At 40.7% G+C, this 22,440-nt stretch overlaps 1 protein-coding gene across 4 annotated transcripts in view; it reads right to left on the minus strand.

Moving 5' to 3' along the window:
- LOC110498640 (type II inositol 3,4-bisphosphate 4-phosphatase) overlaps positions 1-22,440 on the minus strand; it is a 284,799-nt gene that overhangs the window by 248,526 nt on the left and 13,833 nt on the right. For all 4 annotated transcript variants that reach the window (XR_016488810.1, XR_005037659.2, XM_036954244.2 and 1 more), the window contains exon 3: positions 9,370-9,727. Coding sequence is in view for 2 of the 4 variants with exons in the window: in XM_036954244.2 (XP_036810139.2) it covers positions 9,370-9,472 (103 nt within the window). In the remaining 2 variants the exon portion in view is untranslated. The remainder of the gene's footprint in view (positions 1-9,369; positions 9,728-22,440) is intronic.

The following is a 22,440-nucleotide window of genomic DNA, read 5'->3' on the forward strand; positions in this document are numbered from 1 at the left end:
TGTAGGTCTACAGGACTAACCCATTTAATTCAACTGTAGGTCTACAGGACTAACACATTTAATTCAACTGTAGACCAACAGGACTAACCCATTTCATTAAACTGTAGGTCTACAAGATTAACCCATTTAATTAAACTGTAGTTCTACAAGATTAACCCATTTAATTAAACTGTAGGTCTACAAGACTAACACATTTAATTCAACTGTAGGTCTACAGGACTAACCCATTTAATTAAACTGTAGTTCTACAAGACTAACACATTTAATTAAACTGTAGGTCTACAAGACTAACACATTTAATTCAACTGTAGGTCTACAGGACTAACCCATTTAATTAAACTGTAGGACTACATGACTAACCCATTTCATTCAACTGTAGTTCTACATGACTAACCCATTTAATTAAACTGTAGGACTACATGACTAACCCATTTAATTAAACTGTAGGACTACAGGACTAACACATTTAATTAAACTGTAGGACTACAGGACTAACACATTTAATTAAACTGTAGGACTACATGACTAACCCATTTAATTAAACTGTAGGACTACAGGACTAACCCATTTAATTAAACTGTAGGACTACAGGACTAACACATTTAATTAAACTGTAGGACTACATGACTAACCCATTTCATTAAACTGTAGGTCTACAGGACTAACCCATTTAATTCAACTGTAAGTCTACAGGACTAACACATTTAATTCAACTGTAGACCAACAGGACTAACCCATTTCATTAAACTGTAGGTCTACAAGATTAACCCATTTAATTAAACTGTAGTTCTACAAGATTAACCCATTTAATTAAACTGTAGGACTACATGACTAACCCATTTCATTCAACTGTAGTTCTACATGACTAACCCATTTAATTAAACTGTAGGACTACATGACTAACCCATTTAATTAAACTGTAGGACTACAGGACTAACACATTTAATTAAACTGTAGGACTACAGGACTAACACATTTAATTAAACTGTAGTTCTACATGACTAACCCATTTAATTAAACTGTAGGACACCAGGACTAACACATTTAATTAAACTGTAGTTCTACATGACTAACCCATTTAATTAAACTGTAGGACTACAGGACTAACACATTTAATTAAACTGTAGGACTACAGGACTAACACATGTAATTAAACTGTAGTTCTACATGACTAACCCATTTAATTAAACTGTAGGACTACAGGACTAACACATTTAATTAAACTGTAGGACTACAGGACTAACACATTTAATTAAACTGTAGTTCTACATGACTAACCCATTTAATTAAACTGTAGGACTACATGACTAACCCATTTAATTAAACTGTAGTTCTACATGACTAACCCATTTAATTAAACTGTAGGACTACATGACTAACCCATTTAATTAAACTGTAGTTCTACATGACTAACCCATTTAATTAAACTGTAGGACTACAGAATTAACCCATTTAATTAAACTGTAGGACTACATGACTAACCCATTTAATTAAACTGTAGGACTACAGGACTAACACATTTAATTAAACTGTAGGACTACAGGACTAACACATTTAATTAAACTGTAGGACTACAGGACTAACACATTTAATTAAACTGTAGGACTACATGACTAACCCATTTAATTAAACTGTAGGACTACAGGACTAACACATTTAATTAAACTGTAGGACTACAGGACTAACACATTTAATTAAACTGTAGGACTACATGACTAACCCATTTAATTAAACTGTAGGACTACAGGACTAACCCATTTAATTAAACTGTAGGACTACAGGACTAACACATTTAATTAAACTGTAGGACTACATGACTAACCCATTTCATTAAACTGTAGGTCTACAGGACTAACCCATTTAATTCAACTGTAAGTCTACAGGACTAACACATTTAATTCAACTGTAGACCAACAGGACTAACCCATTTCATTAAACTGTAGGTCTACAAGATTAACCCATTTAATTAAACTGTAGTTCTACAAGATTAACCCATTTAATTAAACTGTAGGACTACATGACTAACCCATTTCATTCAACTGTAGGACTACATGACTAACCCATTTAATTAAACTGTAGGACTACAGGACTAACACATTTAATTAAACTGTAGGACTACAGGACTAACACATTTAATTAAACTGTAGTTCTACATGACTAACCCATTTAATTAAACTGTAGGACTACAGGACTAACACATTTAATTAAACTGTAGTTCTACATGACTAACCCATTTAATTAAACTGTAGGACTACAGGACTAACACATTTAATTAAACTGTAGGACTACAGGACTAACACATTTAATTAAACTGTAGTTCTACATGACTAACCCATTTAATTAAACTGTAGGACTACAGGACTAACACATTTAATTAAACTGTAGGACTACAGGACTAACACATTTAATTAAACTGTAGTTCTACATGACTAACCCATTTAATTAAACTGTAGGACTACATGACTAACCCATTTAATTAAACTGTAGTTCTACATGACTAACCCATTTAATTAAACTGTAGGACTACATGACTAACCCATTTAATTAAACTGTAGTTCTACATGACTAACCCATTTAATTAAACTGTAGGACTACAGAACTAACCCATTTAATTAAACTGTAGGACTACATGACTAACCCATTTAATTAAACTGTAGGACTACAGGACTAACACATTTAATTAAACTGTAGGACTACAGGACTAACCCATTTAATTAAACTGTAGTTCTACATGACTAACCCATTTAATTAAACTGTAGGACTACAGGACTAACACATTTAATTAAACTGTAGGACTACAGGACTAACACATTTAATTAAACTGTAGGACTACATGACTAACCCATTTCATTAAACTGTAGGTCTACAGGACTAACCCATTTAATTCAACTGTAAGTCTACAGGACTAACACATTTAATTCAACTGTAGACCAACAGGACTAACCCATTTCATTAAACTGTAGGTCTACAAGATTAACCCATTTAATTAAACTGTAGTTCTACAAGATTAACCCATTTAATTAAACTGTAGGACTACATGACTAACCCATTTCATTCAACTGTAGGACTACATGACTAACCCATTTAATTAAACTGTAGGACTACAGGACTAACACATTTAATTAAACTGTAGGACTACAGGACTAACACATTTAATTAAACTGTAGTTCTACATGACTAACCCATTTAATTAAACTGTAGGACTACAGGACTAACACATTTAATTAAACTGTAGTTCTACATGACTAACCCATTTAATTAAACTGTAGGACTACAGGACTAACACATTTAATTAAACTGTAGGACTACAGGACTAACACATTTAATTAAACTGTAGTTCTACATGACTAACCCATTTAATTAAACTGTAGGACTACAGGACTAACACATTTAATTAAACTGTAGGACTACAGGACTAACACATTTAATTAAACTGTAGTTCTACATGACTAACCCATTTAATTAAACTGTAGGACTACATGACTAACCCATTTAATTAAACTGTAGTTCTACATGACTAACCCATTTAATTAAACTGTAGGACTACATGACTAACCCATTTAATTAAACTGTAGTTCTACATGACTAACCCATTTAATTAAACTGTAGGACTACAGAACTAACCCATTTAATTAAACTGTAGGACTACATGACTAACCCATTTAATTAAACTGTAGGACTACAGGACTAACACATTTAATTAAACTGTAGGACTACAGGACTAACACATTTAATTAAACTGTAGTTCTACATGACTAACCCATTTAATTAAACTGTAGGACTACATGACTAACCCATTTAATTAAACTGTAGTTCTACATGACTAACCCATTTAATTAAACTGTAGGACTACATGACTAACCCATTTAATTAAACTGTAGTTCTACATGACTAACCCATTTAATTAAACTGTAGGACTACAGAACTAACCCATTTAATTAAACTGTAGGTCTACAAGACTAACACATTTAATTCAACTGTAGGTCTACAGGACTAACCCATTTAATTAAACTGTAGACCAACATGACTAACCCATTTAATTAAACTGTAGGTCGACATGACTAACCCATTTAATTAAACTGTAGGTCGACATGACTAACCCATTTAATTAAACTGTAGGTCGACATGACTAACCCATTTCATTCAACTGTAGACCAAGAGGACTAACCAACTAACACAACTGTCCAAGATGATATTGACTTGCCTCTAAATTACAAAATTATGTATCAATAGAGAACAGAATCCATGCACCTGCAAAGCTGTACCAACTTCCACTACCAGGGACTATGTAATTGACCCCTAACAGGAATTGGATTGACCCAACCGCAGCCAAACAAATTCCTAATTAGTTTGACTAATTGCACCAGGAGACAATTAGCCAGGTGTGTAGACTAGACTAGTTGATAAACTAACAGGTGACCCAACTCCAGTGTGTTGGATTAGCATTGAGAGACAGAGAAACACAGGTGCAGTATAATGTGCAACCTACGCTACTCCTCTGGCGCCATAAATATGGAAATAGACCAATGAGGGGGGTCCTTGGAGATGCACACACATGCAGGCATGCATACACTCAAATCAGGCACACACACACACACACAGACACTTGCACAGACTAGCACACACACACCGGAGGGGGGCCACGCCAAATGAGGTGTGCCCATCTGTGATACGTTTCATATGAATCTAGAAATAATAGCTCTGGTATAGGGAGGAGGGAGGGAGAGCGGGAGGGAAAGGAGGGGGTAATGTATTCTGAAGTGCACAAGGTGATTTTTCTGGGACGACAGCCCTAATGAACCTCCAAGGACTTGCGCAGGACTTGCGCGGGGGGGGGGGGGGGGGGTCTCACAGATGCTCATTTAACCTCCCTCCCTCCCTCCTCTCTCTCTCTTTCATCTCTCTTTCCTCCCCTTCCTACGTGTGTACCACTTGGGGCCGGAGTCCTGAGCCCGTAACTCTGAGGAAAGTGGGAAGGTGGAGGTCGGAACTCGGGAGGAAGACCCACGTGGGAATGCTGCTCCTTCACAGTTCTCACAAAATGATGCCAGAGAAATTCCTCCTCCTTCCCTCCCTTCATACCTCCCACCTTGCACGCACCTACATCCCCTGCAGAGTGTCGAGCGAGCAGAAGCCACGCGGTGAGAAAATTAAGCAATTTCCCTGAGAAGGAGAAGCCTGGAAAAGCCCTGGCACGGCTGTGAAAGTGGGTTAGCAGCCGTTGTTACGACAATCTTAATCACCTCGCTTATCCCTTTCATGAATAGATATTACATTTAAGAGGCCGGGCCCAAGACAGTCGTGTTTTTTTCTTTTAATATAATTTACCTAGGAGTAGGGGAATGCATTGAATGCATTACCCATAATTCACTGCCTGCTGAGGGCTCAGTGGGGTTTGAAACTTGGGAGGAAAAAAAATCTCTCGCCGTCTCTTTTTCTGGAGAAATTGGCGTTACAGAAGAACACCTGGACTATGCTGATGATTCAATCACCAGAACGGCAGCAGCTAGCGCGGCCTGCTGCCGACACACACCTGACTAGATTGATGTTTTAACAAAAGGCCCAATAACCGTAAGTGGTGGTACAATGGGGAGAGTGAGTTACTGTCACATTAAGGCCCTGGGATCTACTAGAGAGAGGACAGACAGTTAATGGTGGTGGAAGGATTTGTCACCTACGTTTAATGAAGAGGCGTAAAACAGTTAAGTTGCATGTTAATGAGGTGGTTTTAGACTGGTGAACCAGGAGGGATGGATAGACGTCAGAGGGTTAAGTGGTAAGATCCAGACCAGTAAAGGTTCAAATCCTAGATAATAAAGGTGGATTTGTGTATTCACAGCTTGGGTCATAATGGATTGATAATGAGGTTATTTAACTATAAGCTATATCCTGCTTGTAACACCATTATGCTGCTTATAGCGCCAGAAACTGTCACGACTTCCTCCGAAGTCGGTCTCTATCCTTGTTCGGCGGTCGACATCACCGGTCTTCTAGCCATCGCCGATCCACCTTCCATTTTCCATTTGTTTTGTCTTGTCTTCCCACACACCTGGTTTCAATTCCATCAATTCCATGTTGTGTATTTAACCCTCTGTTCCCCACATGTCCTTGTCCGGTATTGTTTATTGTAAGTGCGTGTGCACGTTATGTCTGGGGTTTTTGTCCCATTATATATATTGTTTATGTTCACTGTGATTTTTAACATTAAACTGCGCCGTTGTAACACAGTCTTTGCTCTCCTGCGCCTTACTTCTCTACCGCCAGTACGCACGCCTTACCAAAACACTACGATAACATAGGCCCATGAGTATAGTCAATGCTGAGATGATTCATACAGGTGACTGTTCAAAACTGTGTCAGTCAGGGTCAAAAATATAATGGATTCTGACCTTGGACCTCTTTTAGACTTTTTGAGGTAGAGCATGTGGGTGCAATGAATACCAAACTCTCTAGTCTAGGTGACCTGAACGCGCCAAGCCTGTCTCATCTCACCCAACGCTGTTCCCACCGCCTCTTATCTTCTACGTCAACCCAGCGACAAGAGAAACAAATTCACCTTGTGATTGGTAATGGGAGGTTGTCAACCTGTCTGTGGCGCTGTAGCTCTATAATTACCTTCTTTGTTCAATTCCCTTCTTCCGTTTCCCCCTCCACACTTTGAGAAAACAAAACCGGAGGTGTTCAACGGTGCGTCCCAAGTGGCACCCTACTCCCTACATGGGATAGGATACGTACAGGCCCTGGTCAAAAGCAGTGTTCTATAAAGGGAATAGGGTGCCATTTGGAACGCACAGGTCCAGAGCAGAGGTGTTCATTATTACTGATTACACACCCACTTAAAGTTGGGCTGGAGGGAGGGATGGAGGGATGGAGGGCAGAAGAGGGGGAAAAAGAGCTTTACTTGACAGGAAATTATCTTATTTTGACATATATTTCAAAACATCCCCTGATCCCATAAGCTGTGATGAGGAGAGGAACGAAATAGAGAGAGAGGGTTTGTGTGTGTGTGTGTGTGTGTGTGTACGCTCCTTGTTCCTCATTCTTCGTTCATTTTCATAAAGGCTTCAATCACTTGCTGTTACCCTTCAGGGAAGACATCCGAGTTTAACATGCTACGATGCTAACAATACTGAGCCCTATGGTGAAACTGCAATATTTGTCCTCCTGAAGAGCCATGGCATCAGCCCCAGGAGGAGACAGAATGGAGGCTCAGTGCCACCACTGAAATCAACGCTTATCTCATTATCATGCACCTTGAGTGATGACCACAGGAGATATATTTTGCCTCTGCCAAAGCTTATTAGTGACAACAGTTTGGCCCACACAGTGGTTTTTAGGATCCTTAAAAAGTGTATGCATGCACACAGAAATAACATTTGTTCTTAAAGGGGTACAAACGCTTGTCACTGTTGTGGTGCCCTGTAAGGTATATTCTTTGTACCTTTAGTTCTAGGTACATAATTGTACCCTTGCAGTTTGTGCCTTAAAATAGCCAATAGTGTACCTTAAGGGAAAAGATGGTTCCTTTTAAGTGGGAAAAATGTACCTCTAAAAAGGTTCTGGGGTGTTGTTTTAAAAACTATATTTGCATATTTCCCAGGGCGCCTTTCAGATAAATGTTTGAGTTATCAGTACCACCCATGACTGGGTTTGCTAGTGACAGAGGCATGGTTGTTGCATTCATGGCTTTCAGTCTTGTAGCTTTCACCAACTGAGTGCCTAAGTGAACATTTTAGAATGGAAATTAAACACTTAATGACAATACATATATCATATACGGCCATACTTTGAAAGTCCATTTTTACCCCAACACAGTGATCTGAAACTGCTGGATTGCAGGCCACATCAGTCAAGTCACATTATGCTGGCTTGCAAAGTGCTTTTTAATTCCTATTGAAATCCAGCCAGAGTTAGGATATAAAAAAATGTGAACTTTTAATCAATTGCAACCTGCATTTAGAACGACTGCCAAGGTAGACAAATTGATTAACAATCTAAACGGGAAAAATCTCAGTAACGGGTGCAAGAAGTCCAACTACTAACAAATTGGATTAGTTTAGAAAAATGTATGTTATTTATCCTTATATTATTTTTCACTGTATATAGACTTTCTTTTTTTTCTATTGTGTAATTGACTCTACGTTTGTTTATTCCATGTGTAACTCTGTGTTGTTGTTTGTGTCGCACTGCTTTGCTTTATCTTGGCCAGGTCGCAGTTGTAAATGAGAACTTGTTCTCAACTAGCTAACCTGGTTAAATAAAGGTGAAATAAATACATTCATATTTGTGTAGCATAATAATAATAATAATCAATCAATTTTCATGAAAAAACACACATATTGAAACAAACAATTCTGAAAATCCCCCTGCAATAGAGCATGCCGGGCGGTACCCTAAAAGGTACCGAACAGTGCCATGTGAAATCATTATGTGTACCTTTGAAGGTACATTGTGCATTTTGATATTTTTCTACCCCAGGGAACAAGAGCGTAGGCATAGACACGCAGGCGCACACACACACAAACACACACAATCATGTATGTCAATAAGCTTCAGACTAACAAATATAACCACTGGGCAAAAAATGATTGAATCACTATATAATATACAATAATAATAATAATAATAATAAATGCTATTTAGCAGACTTTTATCCAAAGTGACTTACGGTGAGGCCTGCATACATTCTACGTATGGTTGGGCCCGGGAAACGACGTCACTTCAACAAAAACATTCAATGTGATGACGTTGAATCCACGTGGAAAACTGATTGGACTTGAAACACGTCATCAACGTCAGGACATTTTCTATTATTCCACACAACTTGGAACCTAATTTCAATGACATGGTGACATTTTCTATTTATTTCACGTTAGTTGACAATTCAACCAAATGTAAACCAAAACTAGAAATGACCTGTGTGTCCAGAGGGGTAGAATGCAGAGAAGTGGAGCATGAGGAGTGGAGGTTAGTGGAGGATGGATGAGGATAATTGAGGACACAGGTAAAGGGAAAACAGAGAGAGAATGAATGAGAAAGCAAATAGGAGAGGGGGAAAGAAAGAGAACGAGATAGACAGCGAGAACGAGGAGAGGATGAAGGAGCAGCATTCTAAGAATGAGTGAGTGAACTAAAGAGAGAAGAAAGCTGTATCTACAGCAGGGAAGGCCAACTCCAGTCCTCAGAGGCCTGATTGGTGTCACACTGTTGCCCCAGCCCCAGCTAACACACCTGACTCCAATAATCAACTAATCCGTATAGAACACAATTAGTTTAATCACCTGTGGTGATGGGGGGGGGAAAGGGTGACAGCACTTTGGCCACCGAAGCCTGGATCTTCCTATGATCTACAGTAAATGTAGAGCTCACCAGCTCCGGTCAGTCCATCTCCTCCGGTCAGCGGCTCCCCCTCCTCTTCCATCATGTCCACCCTGCACTCATGGCCGAGGTGCCGTGTCCCACCGTCCTCCATATCCACGGCTCTCCCTCCTCCTCCTCCTCCTCCTCCTCCAAGGAATGCCACGGTCCAGTCCAGCTCAGTCCCGGCTAGCGCTTCCTCACAAATCCTTGCGAAAGGCTATGAGGCAGATAGGATCGTCTCTCACTCTCTCACTGTCGCGCCGCTCTCTCTGGCAGCATAAAATACGCCTTTAAAAACAGAGGAGAGAGGGAAGTGGGGGTCCAAGAGTGGGGAGGGAAGGGTGGGAGAGAGGGAGGGGATGAGGGACTGAAGCAGGGAATGAAAGAGAAGGCAGGACAGAATTGATGTTAGGTGCGATAAACAGCTCAATCCATCAATCTTGTGCTGTCAGATGGAGCACCTAGACTAGACTGGTGGAGGCAGGCAGGATGGGACGCTGACGTTCTCTCTCTCCTCTCCTCTCTCTCTCTAACGCACTGCCACAGCTAGATCTAGACAATGCAGCAGGGGACTCTCTCTTTCCCTGTGTGTTCCTCTCTCGCTCTCCCTCCCCTTTCTCTCTGTTCTTCTCTCTCTCTCTAAGAAAGGCAATTAACAAGACTATGACACAAGACTATGACTGCTGGGCTCCTTATGGGAGATCTGCCATACAGCAGGTGAGGCTAGCTGATGCATACGGCAGAGCACATGAAAACATAGAGAGAGAGAGAGGGATAGAGAGAGAGAGGGAGGGGGGAAGAGAGGGAGAGAGAGAGAGAGGGAGAGAGAGGGAGAGAGAGAGGGAGAGGGAGAGGGAGAGAGAGAGAGAGACGGGGAGAGAGAGGGAGAGAGAGAGAGAGAGAGAGAGAGACGGAGAGAGAGAGAGAGAGGGGAGGTAGGGAAAGCGAGAGAGAGGAGGAAGGGAAAGAGAGAGAGAGAGAGCTGTACTTCCTAACCTCCTGCCAAATGTACAACCATATTAGAGACACATATTTCCCTCAGATTACACAGACCCACAAAGAATTTGAAAACAAATCCAATTTTGATAAACTCCCATACCTACTGGGTGAAACACCACAGTGTGCCATCACAGCAGCAATATTTGTGACCTGTTGCCACAAGAAAAGGCCAACCAGTGAAGAACAAACACCAGTGTAAATACAACCTATATTCATGTTTAATTTCCCTTTTGTACTTTAACTATTTGCACATCATTACAACACTGAATATATATACATAATATGATATTTGAAATGTCTTTATTCTTTTGGAACTTTTGAAAGTGTAAAGTCCACCGTTAATTTGAATTGTTTATTTCATGTTAGTTTATTATCTCTTTCACTTGCTTTGGCAATGTAAACATATGTTTCACATGCCAATAAGCCCTTAAATTGAAATTGAAATTGAGAGAGAAAGACCAGGGGAATAGCTGTGTTGGATATCCCTGTGGGTTTTTTTATGAGAGAAGATGTGCAGTGCTGGGGAACGGTTCTGAGGATGGTGCAGTGTTGGGGAACGGTTCTGAGGATGGTGCAGTGTTGGGGAACGGTTCTGAGGATGGTGCAGTGTTGGGGAACGGTTCTGAGGATGGTGCAGTGTTGGGGAACGGTTCTCAGGATGGTGCAGTGTTGGGGAACGGTTCTGAGGATGGTGCAGTGCTGGGAACAGTTCTGAGGATGGTGCAGTGTTGGGGAACGGTTCTGAGGATGTTGCAGTGTTGGGGAACAGTTCTGAGGATGGTGCAGTGTTGGGGAACTGTTCTGAGGATGGTGCAGTGCTGGGAACGGTTCTGAGGATGGTGCAGTGCTGGGAACGGTTCTGAGGATGGTGCAGTGTTGGGGAACGGTTCTGAGGATGGTGCAGTGCTGGGAACGGTTCTGAGGATGGTGCAGTGCTGGGAACGGTTCTGAGGATGGTGCAGTGCTGGGGAACAGTTCTGAGGATGTTGCAGTGCTGGGAACAGTTCTGAGGATGGTGCAGTGTTGGGGAACGGTTCTGAGGATGGTGCAGTGCTGGGAATGGTTCTGAGGATGGTGCAGTGCTGGGGAACGGTTCTGAGGATGGTGCAGTGCTGGGAACAGTTCTGAGGATGGTGCAGTGTTGGGGAACGGTTCTGAGGATGGTGCAGTGTTGGGAACGGTTCTGAGGATGGTGCAGTGTTGGGAACAGTTCTGAGGATGGTGCAGTGCTGGGAACGGTTCTGAGGATGGTGCAGTGCTGGGAACGGTTCTGAGGATGGTGCAGTGTTGGGGAACAGTTCTGAGGATGGTGCAGTGGTGGGGAACGGTTCTGATGATGGTGCAGTGTTGGGGAACGGTTCTGAGGATGGTGCAGTGTTGGGGAACGGTTCTGAGGATGGTGCAGTGCTGGGAACAGTTCTGAGGATGTTGCAGTGCTGGGAACAGTTCTGAGGATGTTGCAGTGCTGGGAACAGTTCTGAGCATGGTGCAGTGCTGGGGAACAGTTCTGAGGATGGTGCAGTGCTGGGAACGGTTCTGAGGATGGTGCAGTGCTGGGAACAGTTCTGAGGATGTTGCAGTGCTGGGAACAGTTCTGAGGATGGTGCAGTGTTGGGGAACGGTTCTGAGGATGGTGCAATGCTGGGGAACAGTTCTGAGGATGGTGCAGTGTTGGGGAACGGTTCTGAGGATGGTTCAGTGTTGGGGAACAGTTCTGAGGATGGTGCAGTGTTGGGGAACGGTTCTGAGGATGGTGCAGTGCTGGAAACAGTTCTGAGGATGTTGCAGTGCTGGGAACAGTTCTGAGGATGTTGCAGTGCTGGGAACAGTTCTGAGGATGGTGCAGTGTTGGGGAACGGTTCTGAGGATGGTGCAGTGCTGGGGAACAGTTCTGAGGATGTTGCAGTGCTGGGAACAGTTCTGAGGATGGTGCAGTGTTGGGAACGGTTCTGAGGATGGTGCAGTGCTGGGAACGGTTCTGAGGATGGTGCAGTGCTGGGAACGGTTCTGAGGATGGTGCAGTGCTGGGGAACAGTTCTGAGGATGGTGCAGTGCTGGGGAACGGTTCTGAGGATGGTGCAGTGTTGGGGAACGGTTCTGAGGATGGTGCAGTGCTGGGGAACGGTTCTGAGGATGGTGCAGTGTTGGGGAACGGTTCTGAGGATGGTGCAGTGCTGGGGAACGGTTCTGAGGAGGGTGTAGCATGACAACTCCTCCAGCAGGTACTACAGGTTGGTACAGGACAGAGGGATAGAGAGAAGGATAAAGATGGAGTGTGCTCCCCAGCTCATTATTATTAACTGAGCTACTTCCAGCATCATTCGACAAACACCTCATTGATTAGCCAAGGTGTGTGTGTGTGTCTGTGTCTCTGAGTGTGTCTTCATGTGAGTTGGATTGAGAATCGAATGTGTTCATTTAAGAGTTTGTGAGTGTATTTATCCGCGTGTGTGTGTGTGTGTGTGTGTGTGTGTGTGTGTGTGTGTGTGTGTGTGTGTGTGTGTGTGTGTGTGTGTGTGTGTGTGTGTGTGTGTGTGTGTAGTCACATGCGCCAAATACAACTGGTGTCAACTTTACAGTGAAATGCTAACAAGAACAAAATAAAATATACACGAATGGGAGTACCAGGGAGTACCAGTATCAGATCACCGTGGCGCTATATACAGGGAGTACCAGTACCAGATCACTGTGGAGCTATATACAGGGAGTACCAGTACCAGATCACTGTGGAGCTATATACAGGGAGTACCAGTACCAGATCACTGTGGAGCTATATACAGGGATCACCAGTACCAGAACACTGTGGAGCTATATACAGGGAGTACCAGTACCAGATCAATGTGGAGCTATATACAGGGAGTACCAGTATCAGATCACCGTGGCGCTATATACAGGGAGTACCAGTATTAGATCACTGTGGAGCTATATACAGGGAGTACCAATACCAGATCAATGTGGAGCTATATACAGGGAGTACCAGTACCAGATCACTGTGGAGCTATATACAGGGAGTACCAGTACCAGATCACTGTGGAGCTACAGTATATACAGGGAGTACCAGTACCAGAACACTGTGGAGCTATATACAGGGAGTACCAGTACCAGATCAATGTGGAGTTATATACAGGGAGTACCAGTACCAGATCAATGTGGAGCTATATACAGGGAGTACCAGTACCAGATCACTCTGGAGCTATATACAGGGAGTACCAGTACCAGATCACTGTGGAGCTATATATAGGGAGTACCAGTACCAGATCACTATGGAGCTATATACAGGGAGTACCAGTACCAGATCACTGTGGAGCTATATACAGGGAGTACCAGTACCAGATCACTGTGGAGCTATATACAGGAAGTACCAGTACCAGATCAATTTGCAGAGGTACCAGGTACTTGAGGTTAGATATGTATATGAAAGCAGGATAAAGTGACTAGGCATCAGGATATATAATAATAAGATTAAAATAAAGAACAGTAGCTGCGTTAGCTGCAGAGTAGCAGCAGCTAACGATGAGTGTAAAAGTGTGTGTGTGTGTGGGGGGGGGGGGTGATGATGAAGCACTTTATCCTGCTTTCATATACATATCTAACCTGTACATGGGTGATGAAGGGGTATAAAAACAAACAACTCTCTCTCTCAATTCAATTACATTTCAATTCAATTCAAGGGCTTTATTGGCATGGGAAACATATGTTAACATTGCCAAAGCAAGTGAAGTAGATAATAAACAAAAGTGAAATAAACAATACAAATGACCAGTAAACATTACACTCACAGAGGTTACAAAAGAATTAAGACATTTCAGATGTCATATTATGTTTATATACCGTGTTGTAATGATGTGCAATTAGCTAGTCTCTCTCTCTCCTTCCTTCCTTTCTCAATTTCCTTCCCTTCACCCTCTTTCTCTCCTATCTCTTTCTCTTTTACCCCCTCCCTCTCGCCATCCTCCATCTTCTCAATACTGTGAAGGTTAGATCTAGTTATTTGGTCACCAAGGTCTTGGCAATATCTAAAATCAATGTTCATTCATATGATCGGGGAAAAGGCCTATGGGAAATTCCACGATAACAGAATCACTCAAGAGTTTTCACTTCAAAATATATGCCAAACAAAAACCATCGACTTCTAAGCTTAACAAGCAATACAACTATGCACAAGGACTAAGTTGAATAATTTACACAGACATTTTCACAAGAACACATTCACTGGAAGAACTGTGCAGATACAATGTTTGGTAACAGAATGATGGTAAACTCTCCCTCAGTTTAAATCTGTTACCAAACTATCTGTCCTTGTGCATAGAATTGTGGTGGGTGAAACATTGAAATCAATGGGGGGGGTTGTATACATTTTAAAGTGAAAAATCGAACTCTCTGTGTAATTCCGTTACCATGGAAATTCCCCTGTACATGAGGAAGGAATGTTCTGATCCAAAGCACAGTAAAGGTGCCGCCTTGGCCTGCCACATAGTATACAGTCAATATAAATGCAGGCAACACCACCCACATACAATAATGTACAATGTACTTTTTTCCACTAATTGGTCTTTTGACCAATCACATCAGATCTTTTCACATCAGATCTTTTTCAGAGTGGATCTGATTGGTCAAAAGACCAATAAGTGAATTGGGCTATGTGAATAATAAGTGAATGACTGCCTGTGTGAATGCCTATAAGTGAATGACTGCCTATGTGAATGCCTATAAGTGAATGACTGCCTATGTGAATGCCTATCAGTGAATGACTGCCTATGTGAATGCCTATCAGTGAATGACTGCCTATGTGAATGCCTATAAGTGAATGACTGCCTATGTGAATGCCTATAAGTGAATGACTGCCTATGTGAATGCCTATCAGTGAATGAATGCCTATAAGTGAATGACTGCCTATGTGAATGCCTATCAGTGAATGCCTGCCTATGTGAATGCCTATCAGTGAATGACTGCCTATGTGAATGCCTATCAGTGAATGCCTGCCTATGTGAATGCCTATAAGTGAATGACTGCCTATGTGAATGCCTATCAGTGAATGCCTGCCTATGTGAATGCCTATCAGTGAATGACTGCCTATGTGAATGCCTATCAGTGAATGCCTGCCTATGTGAATGCCTATCAGTGAATGACTGCATATGTGAATGCCTATCAGTGAATGACTGCCTATGTGAATGCCTATCAGTGAATGACTGCCTATGTGAATGCCTATAAGTGAATGACTGCCTATGTGAATAATAAGTGAATGACTGCCTATGTGAATAATAAGTGAACGACTGCCTGTGTGAATAATAAGTGAATGACTGCCTGTGTGAATAATAAGTGAATGACTGCCTGTGTGAATAATAAGTGAATGACTGCCTGTGTGAATAATAAGTGAATGACTGCCTATGTGAATAATAAGTGAATGACTGCCTGTGTGAATAATAAGTGAACGACTGCCTATGTGAATAATAAGTGAATGACTGCCTGTGTGAATAATAAGTGAATGACTGCCTGTGTGAATAATAACTGAATGACTGCCTGTGTGAATAATAAGTGAATGACTGCCTATGTGAATAATAAGTGAATGACTGCCTGTGTGAATAATAAGTGAACGACTGCCTATGTGAATAATAAGTGAATGACTGCCTGTGTGAATAATAAGTTAATGACTGCCTGTGTGAATAATAAGTGAATGACTGCCTGTGTGAATAATAAGTGAACGACTGCCTATGTGAATAATAAGTGAATGACTGCCTGTGTGAATAATAAGTGAACGACTGCCTATGTGAATAATAAGTGAATGACTGCCTGTGTGAATAATAAGTGAATGACTGCCTGTGTGAATAATAAGTGAACGACTGCCTATGTGAATAATAAGTGAATGACTGCCTGTGTGAATGCCTATAAGTGAATGACTGCCTGTGTGAATGCCTATCAGTGAATGACTGCCTGTGTGAATGCCTATCAGTGAATGACTGCCTATGTGAATAATAAGTGAATGACTGCCTGTGTGAATAATAAGTGAATGACTGCCTGTGTGAATAATAAGTGAATGACTGCCTATGTGAATAATAAGTGAATGACTGCCTGTGTGAATAATAAGTGAACGACTGCCTATGTGAATAATAAGTGAATGACTGCCTGTGTGAATAATAAGTGAATGACTGCCTGTGTGAATAATAAGTGAATGACTGCCTGTGTGAATAATAAGTGAATGACTGCCTGTGTGAATAATAAGTGAATGACTGCCTGTGTGAATAATAAGTGAACGACTGCCTATGTGAATAATAAGTGAATGACTGCCTGTGTGAATAATAAGTGAATGACTGCCTGTGTGAATAATAAGTGAATGACTGCCTGTGTGAATAATAAGTGAACGACTGCCTATGTGAATAATAAGTGAATGACTGCCTGTGTGAATAATAAGTGAACGACTGCCTATGTGAATAATAAGTGAATGACTGCCTGTGTGAATAATAAGTGAATGACTGCCTGTGTGAATAATAAGTGAATGACTGCCTGTGTGAATAATAAGTGAATGACTGCCTGTGTGAATAATAAGTGAATGACTGCCTGTGTGAATAATAAGTGAATGACTGCCTATGTGAATAATAAGGGAATGACTGCCTGTGTGAATAATAAGTGAATGACTGCCTGTGTGAATAATAAGTGAATGACTGCCTGTGTGAATAATAAGTGAATGACTGCCTGTGTGAATAGTAAGTGAATGACTGCCTGTGTGAATAATAAGTGAATGACTGCCTGTGTGAATAATAAGTGAATGACTGCCTGTGTGAATAATAAGTGAATGACTGCCTGTGTGAATAATAAGTGAATGACTGCCTGTGTGAATAATAAGTGAATGACTGCCTGTGTGAATAATAAGTGAATGACTGCCTATGTGAATAATAAGTGAATGACTGCCTGTGTGAATAATAAGTGAATGACTGCCTGTGTGAATAATAAGTGAATGACTGCCTGTGTGAATAATAAGTGAATGACTGCCTGTGTGAATAATAAGTGAATGACTGCCTGTGTGAATAATAAGTGAATGACTGCCTGTGTGAATAATAAGTGAATGACTGCCTGTGTGAATAATAAGTGAATGACTGCCTGTGTGAATAATAAGTGCATGACTGCCTATGTGAATAATAAGTGAATGACTGCCTGTGTGAATGCCTATAAGTGAATGACTGCCTGTGTGAATGCCTATCAGTGAATGACTGCCTGTGTGAATGCCTATCAGTGAATGACTGCCTATGTGAATAATAAGTGAATGACTGCCTGTGTGAATGCCTATAAGTGAATGACTGCCTGTGTGAATGCCTATCAGTGAATGACTGCCTGTGTGAATGCCTATCAGTGAATGACTGCCTATGTGAATAATAAGTGAATGACTGCCTGTGTGAATAATAAGTGAATGACTGCCTATGTGAATAATAAGTGAATGACTGCCTGTGTGAATAAGAAGTGAATGACTCCCTGTGTGAATAATAAGTGAATGACTGCCTGTGTGAATAATAAGTGAATGACTGCCTATGTGAATAATAAGTGAATGACTGCCTGTGTGAATAATAAGTGAATGACTGCCTATGTGAATAATAAGTGAATGCCTGCCTGTGTGAATGCCTATAAGTGAATGACTGCCTGTGTGAATGCCTATCAGTGAATGACTGCCTGTGTGAATGCCTATCAGTGAATGACTGCCTATGTGAATAATAAGTGAATGACTGCCTGTGTGAATGCCTATAAGTGAATGACTGCCTGTGTGAATGCCTATCAGTGAATGACTGCCTGTGTGAATGCCTATCAGTGAATGACTGCCTATGTGAATAATAAGTGAATGACTGCCTGTGTGAATAATAAGTGAATGACTGCCTATGTGAATAATAAGTGAATGACTGCCTGTGTGAATAATAAGTGAATGACTGCCTATGTGAATAATAAGTGAATGACTGCCTGTGTGAATAATAAGTGAATGACTGCCTGTGTGAATAGTAAGTGAATGACTGCCTGTGTGAATAATAAGTGAATGACTGCCTGTGTGAATAATAAGTGAATGACTGCCTATGTGAATAATAAGTGAATGACTGCCTGTGTGAATAATAAGTGAATGACTGCCTGTGTGAATAATAAGTGAATGACTGCCTGTGTGAATAATAAGTGAATGACTGCCTATGTGAATAATAAGTGAATGACTGCCTGTGTGAATAATAAGTGAATGACTGCCTGTGTGAATAATAAGTGAATGACTGCCTGTGTGAATAATAAGTGAACGACTGCCTATGTGAATAATAAGTGAATGACTGCCTGTGTGAATAATAAGTGAACAACTGCCTATGTGAATAATAAGTGAATGACTGCCTGTGTGAATAATAAGTGAATGACTGCCTGTGTGAATAATAAGTGAATGACTGCCTGTGTGAATAATAAGTGAATGACTGCCTGTGTGAATAATAAGTGAATGACTGCCTGTGTGAATAATAAGTGAATGACTGCCTATGTGAATAATAAGGGAATGACTGCCTGTGTGAATAATAAGTGAATGACTGCCTGTGTGAATAATAAGTGAATGACTGCCTGTGTGAATAATAAGTGAATGACTGCCTGTGTGAATAGTAAGTGAATGACTGCCTGTGTGAATAATAAGTGAATGACTGCCTGTGTGAATAATAAGTGAATGACTGCCTATGTGAATAATAAGTGAATGACTGCCTGTGTGAATAATAAGTGAACGACTGCCTATGTGAATAATAAGTGAATGACTGCCTGTGTGAATAATAAGTGAATGACTGCCTGTGTGAATAATAAGTGAATGACTGCCTGTGTGAATAATAAGTGAACGACTGCCTATGTGAATAATAAGTGAATGACTGCCTGTGTGAATAATAAGTGAACGACTGCCTATGTGAATAATAAGTGAATGACTGCCTGTGTGAATAATAAGTGAATGACTGCCTGTGTGAATAATAAGTGAATGACTGCCTGTGTGAATAATAAGTGAATGACTGCCTGTGTGAATAATAAGTGAATGACTGCCTGTGTGAATAATAAGTGAATGACTGCCTATGTGAATAATAAGGGAATGACTGCCTGTGTGAATAATAAGTGAATGACTGCCTGTGTGAATAATAAGTGAATGACTGCCTGTGTGAATAATAAGTGAATGACTGCCTGTGTGAATAGTAAGTGAATGACTGCCTGTGTGAATAATAAGTGAATGACTGCCTGTGTGAATAATAAGTGAATGACTGCCTATGTGAATAATAAGTGAATGACTGCCTGTGTGAATAATAAGTGAATGACTGCCTGTGTGAATAATAAGTGAATGACTGCCTGTGTGAATAATAAGTGAATGACTGCCTATGTGAATAATAAGTGAATGACTGCCTGTGTGAATAATAAGTGAATGACTGCCTGTGTGAATAATAAGTGAATGACTGCCTGTGTGAATAATAAGTGAATGACTGCCTGTGTGAATAATAAGTGAATGACTGCCTGTGTGAATAATAAGTGAATGACTGCCTGTGTGAATAATAAGTGAATGACTGCCTGTGTGAATAATAAGTGAATGACTGCCTGTGTGAATAATAAGTGCATGACTGCCTATGTGAATAATAAGTGAATGACTGCCTGTGTGAATGCCTATAAGTGAATGACTGCCTGTGTGAATGCCTATCAGTGAATGACTGCCTGTGTGAATGCCTATCAGTGAATGACTGCCTATGTGAATAATAAGTGAATGACTGCCTGTGTGAATGCCTATAAGTGAATGACTGCCTGTGTGAATGCCTATCAGTGAATGACTGCCTGTGTGAATGCCTATCAGTGAATGACTGCCTATGTGAATAATAAGTGAATGACTGCCTGTGTGAATAATAAGTGAATGACTGCCTATGTGAATAATAAGTGAATGACTGCCTGTGTGAATAAGAAGTGAATGACTGCCTGTGTGAATAATAAGTGAATGACTGCCTGTGTGAATAATAAGTGAATGACTGCCTATGTGAATAATAAGTGAATGACTGCCTGTGTGAATAATAAGTGAATGACTGCCTATGTGAATAATAAGTGAATGCCTGCCTGTGTGAATGCCTATAAGTGAATGACTGCCTGTGTGAATGCCTATCAGTGAATGACTGCCTGTGTGAATGCCTATCAGTGAATGACTGCCTATGTGAATAATAAGTGAATGACTGCCTGTGTGAATGCCTATAAGTGAATGACTGCCTGTGTGAATGCCTATCAGTGAATGACTGCCTGTGTGAATGCCTATCAGTGAATGACTGCCTATGTGAATAATAAGTGAATGACTGCCTGTGTGAATAATAAGTGAATGACTGCCTATGTGAATAATAAGTGAATGACTGCCTGTGTGAATAATAAGTGAATGACTGCCTATGTGAATAATAAGTGAATGACTGCCTGTGTGAATAATAAGTGAATGACTGCCTGTGTGAATAGTAAGTGAATGACTGCCTGTGTGAATAATAAGTGAATGACTGCCTGTGTGAATAATAAGTGAATGACTGCCTATGTGAATAATAAGTGAATGACTGCCTGTGTGAATAATAAGTGAATGACTGCCTGTGTGAATAATAAGTGAATGACTGCCTGTGTGAATAATAAGTGAATGACTGCCTATGTGAATAATAAGTGAATGACTGCCTGTGTGAATAATAAGTGAATGACTGCCTGTGTGAATAATAAGTGAATGACTGCCTGTGTGAATAATAAGTGAACGACTGCCTATGTGAATAATAAGTGAATGACTGCCTGTGTGAATAATAAGTGAACGACTGCCTATGTGAATAATAAGTGAATGACTGCCTGTGTGAATAATAAGTGAATGACTGCCTGTGTGAATAATAAGTGAATGACTGCCTGTGTGAATAATAAGTGAATGACTGCCTGTGTGAATAATAAGTGAATGACTGCCTGTGTGAATAATAAGTGAATGACTGCCTATGTGAATAATAAGGGAATGACTGCCTGTGTGAATAATAAGTGAATGACTGCCTGTGTGAATAATAAGTGAATGACTGCCTGTGTGAATAATAAGTGAATGACTGCCTGTGTGAATAGTAAGTGAATGACTGCCTGTGTGAATAATAAGTGAATGACTGCCTGTGTGAATAATAAGTGAATGACTGCCTATGTGAATAATAAGTTAATGACTGCCTGTGTGAATAATAAGTGAATGACTGCCTGTGTGAATAATAAGTGAATGACTGCCTGTGTGAATAATAAGTGAATGACTGCCTGTGTGAATAATAAGTGAATGACTGCCTGTGTGAATAATAAGTGAATGACTGCCTGTGTGAATAATAAGTGAATGACTGCCTGTGTGAATAATAAGTGAATGACTGCCTGTGTGAATAATAAGTGAATGACTGCCTGTGTGAATAATAAGTGAATGACTGCCTGTGTGAATAATAAGTGAATGACTGCCTGTGTGAATAATAAGTGAATGACTGCCTGTGTGAATAATAAGTGCATGACTGCCTATGTGAATAATAAGTGAATGACTGCCTGTGTGAATGCCTATAAGTGAATGACTGCCTGTGTGAATGCCTATCAGTGAATGACTGCCTGTGTGAATGCCTATCAGTGAATGACTGCCTATGTGAATAATAAGTGAATGACTGCCTGTGTGAATGCCTATAAGTGAATGACTGCCTGTGTGAATGCCTATCAGTGAATGACTGCCTGTGTGAATGCCTATCAGTGAATGACTGCCTATGTGAATAATAAGTGAATGACTGCCTGTGTGAATAATAAGTGAATGACTGCCTATGTGAATAATAAGTGAATGACTGCCTGTGTGAATAAGAAGTGAATGACTGCCTGTGTGAATAATAAGTGAATGACTGCCTGTGTGAATAATAAGTGAATGACTGCCTATGTGAATAATAAGTGAATGACTGCCTGTGTGAATAATAAGTGAATGACTGCCTATGTGAATAATAAGTGAATGCCTGCCTGTGTGAATGCCTATAAGTGAATGACTGCCTGTGTGAATGCCTATCAGTGAATGACTGCCTGTGTGAATGCCTATCAGTGAATGACTGCCTATGTGAATAATAAGTGAATGACTGC

The sequence above is a fragment of the Oncorhynchus mykiss genome, chromosome 19, assembly GCF_057628025.1.
Source record: "Oncorhynchus mykiss isolate SJ-2025 chromosome 19, ASM5762802v1, whole genome shotgun sequence".
Taxonomy (NCBI): domain Eukaryota; kingdom Metazoa; phylum Chordata; class Actinopteri; order Salmoniformes; family Salmonidae; genus Oncorhynchus; species Oncorhynchus mykiss.